At 37.2% G+C, this 12,932-nt stretch overlaps 1 protein-coding gene across 1 annotated transcript in view; it reads left to right on the top strand.

The window, feature by feature from the left end:
• The first annotated feature begins 3,939 nt into the window (after positions 1 to 3,939).
• The window catches only part of Cimip6 (ciliary microtubule inner protein 6), a 34,450-nt gene continuing 25,457 nt past the window's right edge, over positions 3,940 to 12,932 (top strand). Inside the window, exons 1-2 of the mRNA XM_040271102.2 lie at positions 3,940 to 4,986; positions 8,611 to 8,821. Of these exons, the coding sequence (XP_040127036.1) occupies positions 4,961 to 4,986; positions 8,611 to 8,821 (237 nt within the window). The 5' untranslated portion in view covers positions 3,940 to 4,960. The remainder of the gene's footprint in view (positions 4,987 to 8,610; positions 8,822 to 12,932) is intronic.

The following is a 12,932-nucleotide window of genomic DNA, read 5'->3' as shown; positions in this document are numbered from 1 at the left end:
AAACCCCTCATTTTTCTTCAAATGTAATCTTAACATCTCTGGGTTCTTCATTTGTGCTACAGAAGGAAAGTTGTTGTTGTTGTTGTTTTTTTTTTTTTTTTTTTTTTTAATTTATCACAGGTCTACCCATACATATCACAGTTCCAAATCATGGCACCAGTTAAGTCATGAGTTGGAGTCATGGGGGTTGGTGATGATGTGCTTATTCTTAGAAAGTTATTGTTTCTGCTTTATCAATCATGGAACCTAACATCATGCATTTGCCAGAATGCATAAGGTATGGTGACATTTTAAAAGCAGATGGGGCACATTCTCTCCCTTTGTACCTACTCCATCACTAAATAATAATAATATTCTCCTCCCCTATTGTGACCTTCCTGTATCAAAGTCTTCCACTCACCATGGACTCCTGTCAAGGGATCTGATTTTACTCTTTCTAGATATTTCCACCCAATCTCCTGTTTCCAATCTTTCCAACTATTCTACATTAGGAAGCCCCCATTTGGAAATATATATTCAGTTTTTATCACCATGGTTTAAAATAAGAGAGAAATTAAATGTAGAGGCCATGAGGGATAGAAAAAGAGAAGTAGTTCCAAAATCAAATCCTAGCAGAATCACTTTCAAGGCGATTGACCTTAGACAATGGGTAAGGAAGGAAAAGAGTGGTAGAAAACACTTACTGGGTACCTACTATGCGCCAGGTGATTGTGCATACCATTGAACACAACCAACCACCTTATAGGTTTTTTTATTCCTATTCTTCATGGGCTTTATTTTTCATTTACTTTTAAAGATTAACAAGCAATATATTCAAAATTTAAAACTTTAAATAACTTGCCCAGAGTCACAGCACTAGGATTTAAACACAGGTCTAATCCCAAAATTCAATATGTATTAATTCTCCCTTAGGGGAAGCACAGAGGATGGCAATTTGTATCATCAAAAGGATCAAAGTAGATTTTATGGGAAGAAGTTGAAGAACTTAAATTGTTTAGCTTAAAAGGGTGTTTTAATTACCATTTTTAAAATGTGGCATTTCTCTAAGGAGTGTGTTGAACAGTTTTAATTGGTGTCCATTAAAGAAAACACTACTGAAAATATTAGAAGTAGTATATATTTTGCAAGATATAAGATTTTTCTGGGTTAGTCTTACAGAACTTTTATTTGGAAGATACTTTTCTAGGCACTCGAATCTCAAAATCAATGAATTAAAATATCACAGCCCAGTAAGAATAGATCAGAATATGAAAGTTGCTCAGAATGTGTTGCTTAATAATTAGATAATAAAGTATGGCAATGGCTTGCACAGAGATGATCACATTTCTGGAATTCTTCAGACAGAACAAAAAAATATATATTGAAAAGGAAACTAGGAGACAGAAAACCATTAAAACTAGACAGCTCAGTTAGTGATTTCTGACCTTTTGAGGATGGTAACATTCCAACAATACTTTATTTTGCAACGTTCTTCCTCAAGAGGCTGTATGCCCATAGTCGTTCATTCAACCAATCTTTCCACTATAATGTAAAATGGCCCTTCTTGTTCTGCCCAGCTGAGACTAGCTTTTCATTCTTCCTTTGGTTATACAGCTTCTATACAGGCAACGGCAGTTGGGATTATTTTAAAATGAACTTTGAATTGTGAAATCATAAAATATAGGTGTCTTCTCTCAATAAGGTAAATTTTGGAACTAGTAATTTCTAATAATGATTTTGCACAAATCTATGGTATACTAGAATTCTTTTAGTTATTTCTAGAAATTTCTAGAAAATTTTAAAGATTTTTGTTTATATATCTGTATGAATTAATATAAACACAGGATTATTTATTTACATCAAAGGTGGTCTATGGGCTTTTTTTTTTCATTTTGTTTTTTGCCATGCTAGGGTCTTGAATTCAGGGATGCTAGGCACACATGCTAGGCAAGCATTTTGCTGCCAAATTTTGAGTTACATCCTCAGTCTCCAACCTATCCTTAAATTTAGAGATTTTTACCTTTCTGGAGATGCAACAACTCATTCTTGTTTTTTATTTTTTATTATGTGTCTCTCTTTAACATATGATAAAAATTAATTAGCTTTGAACTTAGACATGAGAAAAACTCAGCGACCCTCTCACATCTGTGACTTGTTTGAACCCATCCTTTCTCAAAGATAGGCAAAACTAACACTAACATTTCTTATTCCATGGCCCTCAATTAATGTTTATTTTGGTTTATTAATGTCTTACAGTCTAAGGTAATGAAACAAAGGCAATATAATGTGTGCACTCAATGAAACTTCCACCTTACCAATTATAAAAATTGGAAGAATACTAACAGCTAGCTTTTAATAGTGCTACCATGTGCTGGGATAAGTTCACTGAATGAATTTTCTCATTTAATCCTTGCAACACATGTGTATGAGGCAAATAAATGATCTGTTTTTTTAAAAATAGAATTTGGGCTAGCTTTTGTTTATGCCATATGTTTGCAATCCTTTCCTGCATCCCAACGACATCACTTAAAAAAAGACTCAGAGGAAACTGAATCTCCCTTTACCCCAGCTTTCCTACAAGGATATACAACTGTACTGTTCTTTTGATATTTTCCTGTGGTCCAAAACATATTGATAATTTTCTGAATCTATAACATTTTGCATGAGCACTTTCCATTCTCTTGTAGTCCCTCACAGAAGGTATGCTGGCTAGCTCAAACAGCACTAGTATTTTTTAACTTGAACAATGTTAGTAAACTAATTACTTTGTTGGTAAACATTCAGACTACTTATCACAAATGAGAAAATCACATCTTTTACTGATTTTTTTTCAGTTTTTTTTTTTTTTTTTTTTTTTTTTTTACAAGTGAGAATCTACAATCATGGAGAATTTTTAAGTATGTATTTTAGGTCAGATAATTATTAGTAAAAAACTACTAAAGTAGTCCAGTGCTTTTCTATATAAAAAGTCAATAATTATTATAACATCCATACAATTATGCCATCGCCCTACAGAGAATACAACAAGAATAAATGGTGTATCATTATAATAGAATATTATCATTAGCACTGAAATTTAACACTTGTGACTATCAGCTATATAATATGTTCATTGCTGTTTTGTTCACAATTTTTTTGTGTGTGTGATTCTCTTGTATTCCTAACTAGATTGTGACTTCCTTGTGGCACAATTTGTTTTAAAGTTTCTCAGGGCCTTTAATAAATCCTAGGCATATGCAAACTGCATAACAGTTTCCGATAGTGACATAAATGTATTTATTTTAGACTAATACTTTCAAAATAGAGGCAAACAACTCATTCCACATGGGTTCAGGTGAATTTGTCAATTTGAGAGACATAAAGTTGAGAAAATGTTTTCATTTCTTTTTAACAAGTAGTAGAGACTGTCCCTGAAGATAAGTGATTTGAATAATCAAATCAAAGAGATTGGTGAAGGTTAAAATAGAAATTAGAAGGAATGATAAGGATGTCAACTAAACCTCAAGGACATGTAGCAGCTTAGGCAGGTTGAATTGCTCAAATAAAAAATAGTGAAAGCTAATCGTGACCAAGCAAGTACTAAGCATCACACACTGCTCTTAGTACTCTGCCTGTATCAAATTATACTTCATAACAACCCTAGTGCTTTCACATTTTGTGAATGAAGACATTGAGGCTCTGGGAGGTTAAGCCACTTCCCTCTTAAACTAACTGGTTTAAGTGGTGGAGCCACTATTCAAAGTCCCATTACTTCCAGGTATCCAGTGTCTACAATGGTTAAGATAAAACCAGAGAAGTAGATGTTAGGTTACTGAGTGTCAAATCTATTCATACATTCGTCCTGCCAGGACTTTAGCTCATATGTGTACAATGGGTATTAGGCCCAACCTCCACTTTCCTACACCTCTCCAAGGAAAACGCAAATATACAAATTGACTCTGGGTTACAAAACGTCTGCACTTGCACACAGCCGGAAACGCAGAAGAATTCGACTCAGTGAGGGCTTTTCCTTTCCATTTCCTTCCTTATGCAGGAAAATGCGTAACAGTTATCATGGTTGATGCCAAAGACGTTTGGCTCTGGTTAGTGGAAAGTGGAAGGCAATGGTGAAATGAGGTAAGAAATTCCAGGGTCAGACATGGACGCAGTAATTGTGGGCTTCTCCCAGGAGCTTGCTCTTTTTGGATAAGGGCTACAGGAACAAGTCCCAACCAGCTGGCTGCCTAAGCCTACAATCCCCTGCGCCCGATTCTGAAGGCCGCTCAGCCTTGGACAGATGCACACACCACAGGGAGCCTCATTTGCAGGAGATGAGTGTTCCCTTGTTCTATTTTAACCATTGCCACAGGGTCGGGAAAGATTTTGCTTGAAATTGGTGGTAAACAGTGACAGCCAAGCTTTCTCCTTGACCGGAGAAAGTGAATCACGACTTGCACAGTATTTAATGGCTCACGAGTAAACACGTTTTCTTCCCGCCTGCCCGCACTTCTGGAGCCAGTTGTGGCAGCTGCGGACACCGGGGCGACGTCCTGCTGGGCTCTGGAGGGAGGACGAGGAGCAGACCAGAGCAGCACTTCCCTCGGCGGAGGAAGCTCCGGAAACCGACCCTCGCTGATCCCTCCCACCCAGGACCTAGTCACGGTGATAAACACCAGTCCTGGCCCTACCGGCGGAAGGGCAAGTTCAAGCGCAGGGTGTCCACCCTGCAGCGGGTTGGTGGTGCGGACGCCTAAACACCCGGCCAGGCTCGGCGCAGCTCAGCCGCGGCCCACAGAGCTGAGCCGACCGCGATCACTGCGCCTGCGCGTCCGGGTCCAGCTCTCACGCCCCTTTCCGCGGCCGTGTTGCCAGGCCGCCGTCGCTTAGCAACGCAACGCACGAGTCACAGTTGCCTCGCTCTCGGGCCTCATTCCTAGCAAGGCTACGTCCCCGTTCTTCTGATAGAGGCTCCTCGTTGCCACGTGCCAGGCCGTAGGAGCCCATGGAAGGAAAGGAGGAAAAGCTGCAGTAAGTGCAGGGTTTGGATTTTTATTTCTCCTTCCGATAATTATTTTCCTCCTTAAGAGGGAGAGTTAGATGAAACCCGAGAGGTGGTCCCCAGCACTGTCCATGCCAAACCTCATCCAGTTCCCTTCTTCCTAAATGCGGTTTCTAGGGGCTGAATGCTTACCATAACAATTTTTAAAATGCACCGTTGACTGCTCACAGTATTGTGTGTCAGCAACTTCACATGCATTGCCTGGCCTAAAACTCTTGAAGGCATCTTGAAATCATCCACTCCTTTTCACTTCCCACATTTAACTTATTAGCAAATTCTGTAGGCTTTACCCTTGCAAAGTATCCAGACTCTACACTGTTAATCATTTCCACTATCATCCCCACCCTGTCCCAAGCCCCAGCTTCTCACTCTTGGAGACTGCAATAGCTTTGGTTCCTTTCCCCTCTGCAGCAACTCAACATGGCAGTCAGAATTGTCTTTTTACAAGGTAGGTTAGATCACCATCCTCCATTGTGCATAGCACAGCAAAAGCCAAGGCTTCTACCTGAGGCCTACACAATTTGCCTCTCTCTCCTTACTTGACCTTGTCTACTGCTTACCTCCCTCTAGCAGGACCCTGCTCTAGTATACAGGCCTTCTTGCTGTTTTCTCCAGAGAATCTCAACGTGATTCCCAGACCATCTTAGCATCACCTGAGAACTTGTAGAAATGCAGAATCTTAGGGGATCCCCCATCCAAACACACTGAATCTGAAACTTTGGGTGTGGGACCCAATAATCTGGGCTTTAACAAGCCCTCCCACGTACGGAATGTTTTGTGATCCACTGAATCAAGGTAGCACAGCTAGTTAAGAGTGATGTGGAATCAGTGGAACCAAAGCCTGCATTTTTGTTGGTGGAAGAGTGGTTCTCAAACTTAAACATATATGAGTCAGCTAGACAGCTGGTTAAAACAGGTTCCTGGGAACCAGCCCCAGGGATGATGATTTAGTATTGAAATGATGCCTTTAAAGTTGTAGTTCTAACGAAGTCACATTGATGCCAATGAGGATTACTCCAGCAATCACACTTCAGGAAGCACCGTGCTAAGGATGGGGACATTCCTGCTGCAAGGCTTTGCAGTTACAGTTCACTGGGTTTGGAATGCTCTTCCCTCAAATATGCACTTAGCTCTCTCCCTCCCCTGTTTCTTTTTTCAATTGCCACCTTCACAAAGCAGCCTCCACCCTACCTAAAAATGCAGCCTACCTCCCACATGCATGCACTCCTTTTCCCTGCTTTATTGTTGTCCTCACCACTTAACACCATATAAAAGACTGTGTATTTGTTATTTTATATATCATCTGCCTTCCCCTGCTAGAATGTAAGCTCTATGAGGGCAGTGATTTTTCTGTTTTCACTGCTATATCCTCCATACCTCAAACAGCATGTGACACATAGTGACTATTTATTGGAAGAATGAATTATTCAGGGTTATTCTCACATCTGTCATAATAGATATTGTTCTTATTAGACCAATGAGGAAAATGAAGTTCAGATATTAAATGGCAGAGTTGTGATTCCAATCCAGATCTGACTAATTGCAGAGCCCATTAGGGTTTTTATCTGTTTTCCTTCTATAAGAAATTGCTGAAGAGTCATATTTCACATTTCTTTTTTTTTTAAATATTTTTGTTGTTATTGTTGATTGATTTATATACATGGTGCTGAGAATTGAACCCAGTGCCTCACACATGTGAGGCAAAGGCTCTACCACTGAGCCACAAGCCCAGTCCCACATTTCTTTATCTATAGCTATTTACACAAGTGCTTAACTGAAGGAGTGCATAAGTGTGTAAACAAATAGCTATTGTCCTTTGAAGACCTGGTTCTAGTACTAATGTATTGCTGGGTTACAACCATGAGAAGCAGATGGGGAAAGACTGATGCCAGGATTCTACAGTGATAAATTAATTAACCTCAAAGTCACAATCTTGAAATAAATACTTATGTTTCCGGAAAGATAGTAGAAAAGGCTTAGAAGTTATTTACACTTTACCAGTAATCAGTTTTTTCAAATCAGTCACAAGGATTGAATGTTATTTGTGTAGTGGAGGGACTGCAGAGGATACACAGCTAAAACAAACCCAGAGTGTGGGAAAAAATCCCATCAGAGTCACCAGAAATATGTCAATATAAATGGCACTTTATTCATCTGCAGGGAACAGAACCCCTTGCCCAGATATTGGGTAAATAATAAGTGAAACAATCCCTACCTCATGGAACTTATTGACTATGACTAGTAGGGTATTTCTGGTGTTTACTAAAAGCAAAAAAAGTAGGTACATGCATTATAAACTGTGGTAAGTGTCATGAAATAAATGGACAAATCACTAAAATAGTGAATATAGAGAGTCAGGAGGGGAAAATAGATACAAAGCTTCTGAGAAAATGACTTGTAGACTGAGATCTAAATGATCACCAGCAAGCTATGCAGGGAGCTGGGGAAGAGAAGTGCAGGCTGAGAGCACAACATGTGCAAAGGTCCTGAGGAGAAAAGAAAAGGAAAAGCTGCAGGAGTGAGGCAGAGAGGCTTGAATGAGAGTGAAGAGATTAGCAAGTCACACATGAGCTCCAATCAAGAGGCAGCATCTTGTTTTAAATGCAGTGGAGAGCTACTTGAGGATTTTAATTGAAAAATGACATGATAGAAGAGATGGGCCTGGCTTTGGTTTGAAGTAAGGTAGGGGTTATATTTTATGGTCTGAGTATCAGGCTAAACAGAATTTCTTATAAATTTGGAATCTTCCTAATTCAGCTTTTGTGGGGTCAGAGCTTTGATTTTAAAAGCCTCGTGTGTGAAAATTATTCAGATTACCATATTCTTTATTTTTCAATTATGTGAAATTTTAATAGACTTTCATAATATCTGTTTTTCCTTATTTAAAAGGAAAATGTTCTATGAACTTTAAATATCTCTTTAATGTTTTTCATTTCAGTAATTCTACTTTTTGTAGCAGTGTAATCATTAGAAGCATAAAATGATAAGACTTAATTATTTTGCCTATGCAGTATTTTTTTTCTTAAAAAGATAAATATAGCTGATCATTGGGTAGCTTTTTTTTGTGGTATTGGGATTGAACCCAGGAACTTGTGCATGTGAGGCAAGTACTCTACCAACTGAGCTATATTCCCAGCCTGCTTTTATAAATTTTCTAGGTGAGTTTTTAAAATTAAGTGGTTATCTTTGTCTAGATGGCTGAATTTATGAGGTAAAGTGTGTAGGGGGGGGCATCTCCTGGTAATAAAATTTGGAAAAAAAATATGTTCAGATTAGCATATAATTTAGCCACAGGAATAAATATTGCAAACAAGACTTATAAGCATAATCAAATTACTACTCTTTACTGCAAGCCAATTAGAGTCTGTATACTACACTGGTCATCATGAATAATCATTATTGACACATAGTTCCTTTATCTCATATATTTAGAATGAGAAGATGCCACCCTAAATTTTAATAGCACAAGCTGTCAAAAACTATTAATAAAACTTAAATTGTCTTGACTAATACCTGAAATATATTTGAATCTTATTTAATTATGACTGCTTGCTTATTGGGTAAATTATTTACTATTTAATTATGTCTTTCAGACAGCATAAAATAGAAGATGATGGTATAGTATATGTAACTGAGAAAGAAGAAGAAATCAAACATGAAAAAAAACCTGGGAAAAGCATACAACGTTCAAAACCATGTGTGAGGAGAGGACGTGTAGATTATGCCAAATTCATTATCACAAATGCAAGAACATTCTATGAACCAATTCCCTACATAGATTCCAAAAACAAGACAGAGGACCAGGTTGGACAGATGTTTGTTACATACAAATATAGATTTAGATTTGGAAACTGTTTTGCAGGACAGTTTGGTCACATACTTATTTAAAGGATGTGACACATCTAGAGTACTACTGTTTATAATCCAATAGTTAAAAGAAGTAACTCGGACCTATTCTGGTAGAGAACTTTGGCATACAAGCAATTGCCTATTAGGAAGGAATCCAAATAATCATTTTTCTAGATTGCATCTAATTTTTCTAGATTGTAGCCACTAAATAATGATTGGAGGCTTATTTCTGCTATAATGTTATATTTTTATGTATATTCTAATATGAAAATTTCCCATGATAATCAGCTAAAATAATAGCTACAACTTATTGAAAGCATATAAAGTGCTAGGAATTAGCAAAGTTTTTGTATAAATTATATCTTTTAATCCCTGAATTTAATTTCTATGACATATTATTGGAAATATTTTAAAGGCAATAATAATACTCCAGTGAGGTTATTTAACATGTCAGTTAGAGAGTAAGCAAATAATCACACTCCTGTTTCTGACCCAGGATTGTTAGCTTAGCCAAACCCCTTTTATTTGCTGTACCATGCTAAATACATTCAGTTTCTTTTTTTAAAAGTCAGATTTGGGGCTGGGGACAGAGCTCAGTGGCAGAGTGCTTGCCTAGCACATGTGCGGACCTGGGTTCAATCATCAGCACCACATAAAAATAACCAAATAAAATAAAGACATGCTGTCTATCTACAACTACAAAACTTTTTTTTTCCAAAAAGTCAGATTTATTTAGGTTTGATTTATTATATTTGCTTCCTTATTGTGGCTGTTAAAAATTACCATAAACTTAAACACTGGCTTAACCTAAGTCTATTCTTTTCTAGTTCTGGAATTCAGAAGTCCAAAATCTGTCTCACTGGCCATTGGTAGGGTGGGTTCCTTCTAGAGGCTCTTAGGGAGAATCTGTTTCTTTGCCTTTCCCAGCTTCCAGAGGCTGCCCACATTCCTGGGCTTTTGGCACTTTCCTCTTTAAAGCCAGCATCATAGCATTTCAAATTGTGCACTGACTGACTCTCCTGCCTCCTCCTTGTAGAAGCCTATGATTGCATAAATCTCATAGTAATTACATATATATACCCAAATGACCCAAGCTGATCTCCCATCTCAGGATCCAGAATCACATCTGCAACGTCCCTTTGTTATTTAAATTAATATATTTACAGGTTCAGAGAGTAAGAGATGAACATCTTTGAAGGTGGGGGAGCATTTGTGCAGTAGATTCACCTTTCTTAAATGTACAAGTCTGTGAGTTTTGGTGACGGTGTGGTCATTTACCTGACCACAGTCAAGCTATGGAACAGTTTCATCATTCCCAGAAGTTCTCCCTTGTTCTTTTGTAGTTATCCTTTTCTGCTTCAGTCCATGGAACCACTGATTTGTTTTCTGAGGTCTTGCCTTTTCTAGAAAGTCATTCGAATGGAATTAGACAGTTTAGAATTTTCCGAATCCTTTTCTTGCAGTTGGGATTTCTCTAGATTGTTGCATATACCATTTGTTCATTCCTTTTTGTTGCTACTGTACCCTTGTCATGTGACTTTGGGCAAATAATTACTTTTTCAAAGCTTCAGTTTTATTATATATAAAATAGAGTTAGTAGTCATTGTCTCTCATAGAGTTTTGTGAGAATTAAAATAGATATTTTTGTCAGATCCTATTCGAGGCACTTGGGATATAGCAAGCAGTCAATAAAATAAATAGAGGGCAGCTCCTTGCTTACATTCTGGTGGGAAAATAAGCACAATAACACTGTATTAGGATACTAGATGGTAGTAAGAGTTAGCATGGAAGAGGAGGTAAGAAGGGAGAACTGCAACTTTAAATAGGCGGTCAGAGAAAGCCTCACCAAGAAGATGACTTTTGAGTGAAGACCTGAAAGGGACTGGGGAAGGACCACATAGTAACCTGGCAGGAGAAGATTCGTGATGCACAAAGGGAACACAGAATAAGCATTAGCTCTTGGCAGTAGTAGAATCCTAATCTACTGCTCTTGTACAGTTGTGGGGACTGACGCTCACCACTCCCCATGGAGAACAGGATTCTATGATGCCAGGCCTAATACAATACTGGGCTCAGGAAGTGATCAACAGATAGTATGCAAAAGATGCCGCTGCAGAGGCAATCATAATTTCCAGCATGACGTTTGAAGAAGGAAATGTGTACTATCCAAATGGTTTCAGACCATTTCAGCAATGTCAGCTTGCTCTATTCTACTTTTCTCATCTCTGCTAGTGTGCATTAGGTGGAGTTGAGATTTTACTTGATGTTTAATGGAAATAGCCATTCTGAATGGAGTGAGATGGTATCCTAGATTGGTTTTGATTTGGATTTCTCTAATTGCTAGTGATGATGAACATTTTTTCATATATTTGTTGATTGATTGTATATCCTCTTCTGAGAAGTATATGTTCAGGTTGTTGGCCCATTTGTTGATTGGGTTATTTGGTTTTTTTAGTGCTTAGCTTTTTGAGTTCTTTATATACCCTAGAGATTAGTGCTCTATCTGATGCGTGAGGGGTAAAAATTTGCTCCCAAGATGTAGGCTCTCTATTCATCTCACAGACTGTTTCTTTTGCTGAGAAAAAAACTTTTTAGTTTGAGTCTATCCCATTTATTGATTCTTGGTTTTAATTCTTGGGCTATAGGAGTCTTATTAAGGAAGTTGAGGCCTAATCCCATATGATGAAGTTTAGGGCCTACTTTTTCTTCTATTAGATGCAGAGTTTCTGGTTTAATTCCTAGATCCTTGATCCACTTTGAGTTGAGTATTGTGCATACTGAGAGATAGGGGTTTATTTTCATTTTGTTGCATATCAATTTCCAGTTTTCTCAGCACCATTTGTTAAAGAGGCTATTTTGTGAGCTCTCCACATCTATGATATCAACACTTCTGGTCATAAAACTATGCACCCTGCTACTGTATGCAAAATGTGAGATCTCAGGGAAAGAATTCTCATGGTCAAATATGCTTTAATATCATGTTGTAAACTGATGCAAGGATTGTTTGAGGTACTTGATTTTATAAACTTGCTCTTGTGGGTGCTCTTATATTCTGTATTTGGGATTTAAAAGAAATGCGTTATTAAATTGTTAGACCAGACCTACATTGGGGAAATAAATCTGGTACAGAAATCCAAGTGAGTGTAGTTCTCATATTTCTTAATGAGTAACTTTCCTGAACTCTATTCAGGGTTAAATCTAAGAGAAACTGTTAACTCCACCCATCCCTACATTGGGAACATTAAAGAAAAGCTAGTTCAAGAATAGAAATGTGTGAGACATTCAGAGATGGTGAAAGGAAGTTTGAAATGAAGTAAGAGCACAGAGAGAGTAAGAGAGGCTAATAGGAGATATGAATAAAGGGTTACAGAGAAAGATAAGAGATGCATCACAAAGTCGTGTGGTTTGGGTGACCAGTGAAGGAAAACTTTGTTTCAAAAACAAAACTAAAAATGAACTTTTTAATGTTTTCATTTCCATGTACCCAAGAAGCAATAAAGAATGCTGTTTCACATGTATGTAAACTGTGTTCTTTTATTTAAGATGACAGGTTTCTTTTTAAGAATTAGCTTGGTTAAAATATATATATATATATATATATATATATATATATATATATATATATATATAGTATAGCTGGCTTTAAGAGATAAAATGAAGTTGTCTAAATATATTTACTGGCATCTGTTTTATACATTTTGCTAAGATAATATCTTTAGAACTCAACACTAGATTGGTTGGTTTTATTTGTTTATAAGATTTTTAAATGAAATTATCCTTTATACATTTCTAACTAAAGACATAAAATTGGTGGCACTGGAAAAAGCGAAATGAAGTATTTTAGCCCAGTTATCTTGGTTTTCTAAATATTGATATCATTTAAAAGAAATTGTAGTAAGCTGATATTTTCAAAAGTACATTTTTCAGAGCACTAACGCTTGCCTACATGCTTGAAAAAATAAATTTCCAAAATCGAATATGTTTTGTAAAACATGTCCTTTTATTTACCTTTCTTAGAGCTTCACAGTTTACATTGGTATATAAAGGTTCTGAGAAATTCTGTGAT

This window comes from Ictidomys tridecemlineatus, chromosome 12 (assembly GCF_052094955.1).
Source record: "Ictidomys tridecemlineatus isolate mIctTri1 chromosome 12, mIctTri1.hap1, whole genome shotgun sequence".
In the NCBI taxonomy this organism is placed as follows: domain Eukaryota; kingdom Metazoa; phylum Chordata; class Mammalia; order Rodentia; family Sciuridae; genus Ictidomys; species Ictidomys tridecemlineatus.
This window is presented reverse-complemented; position numbering and strand designations above follow the sequence as displayed.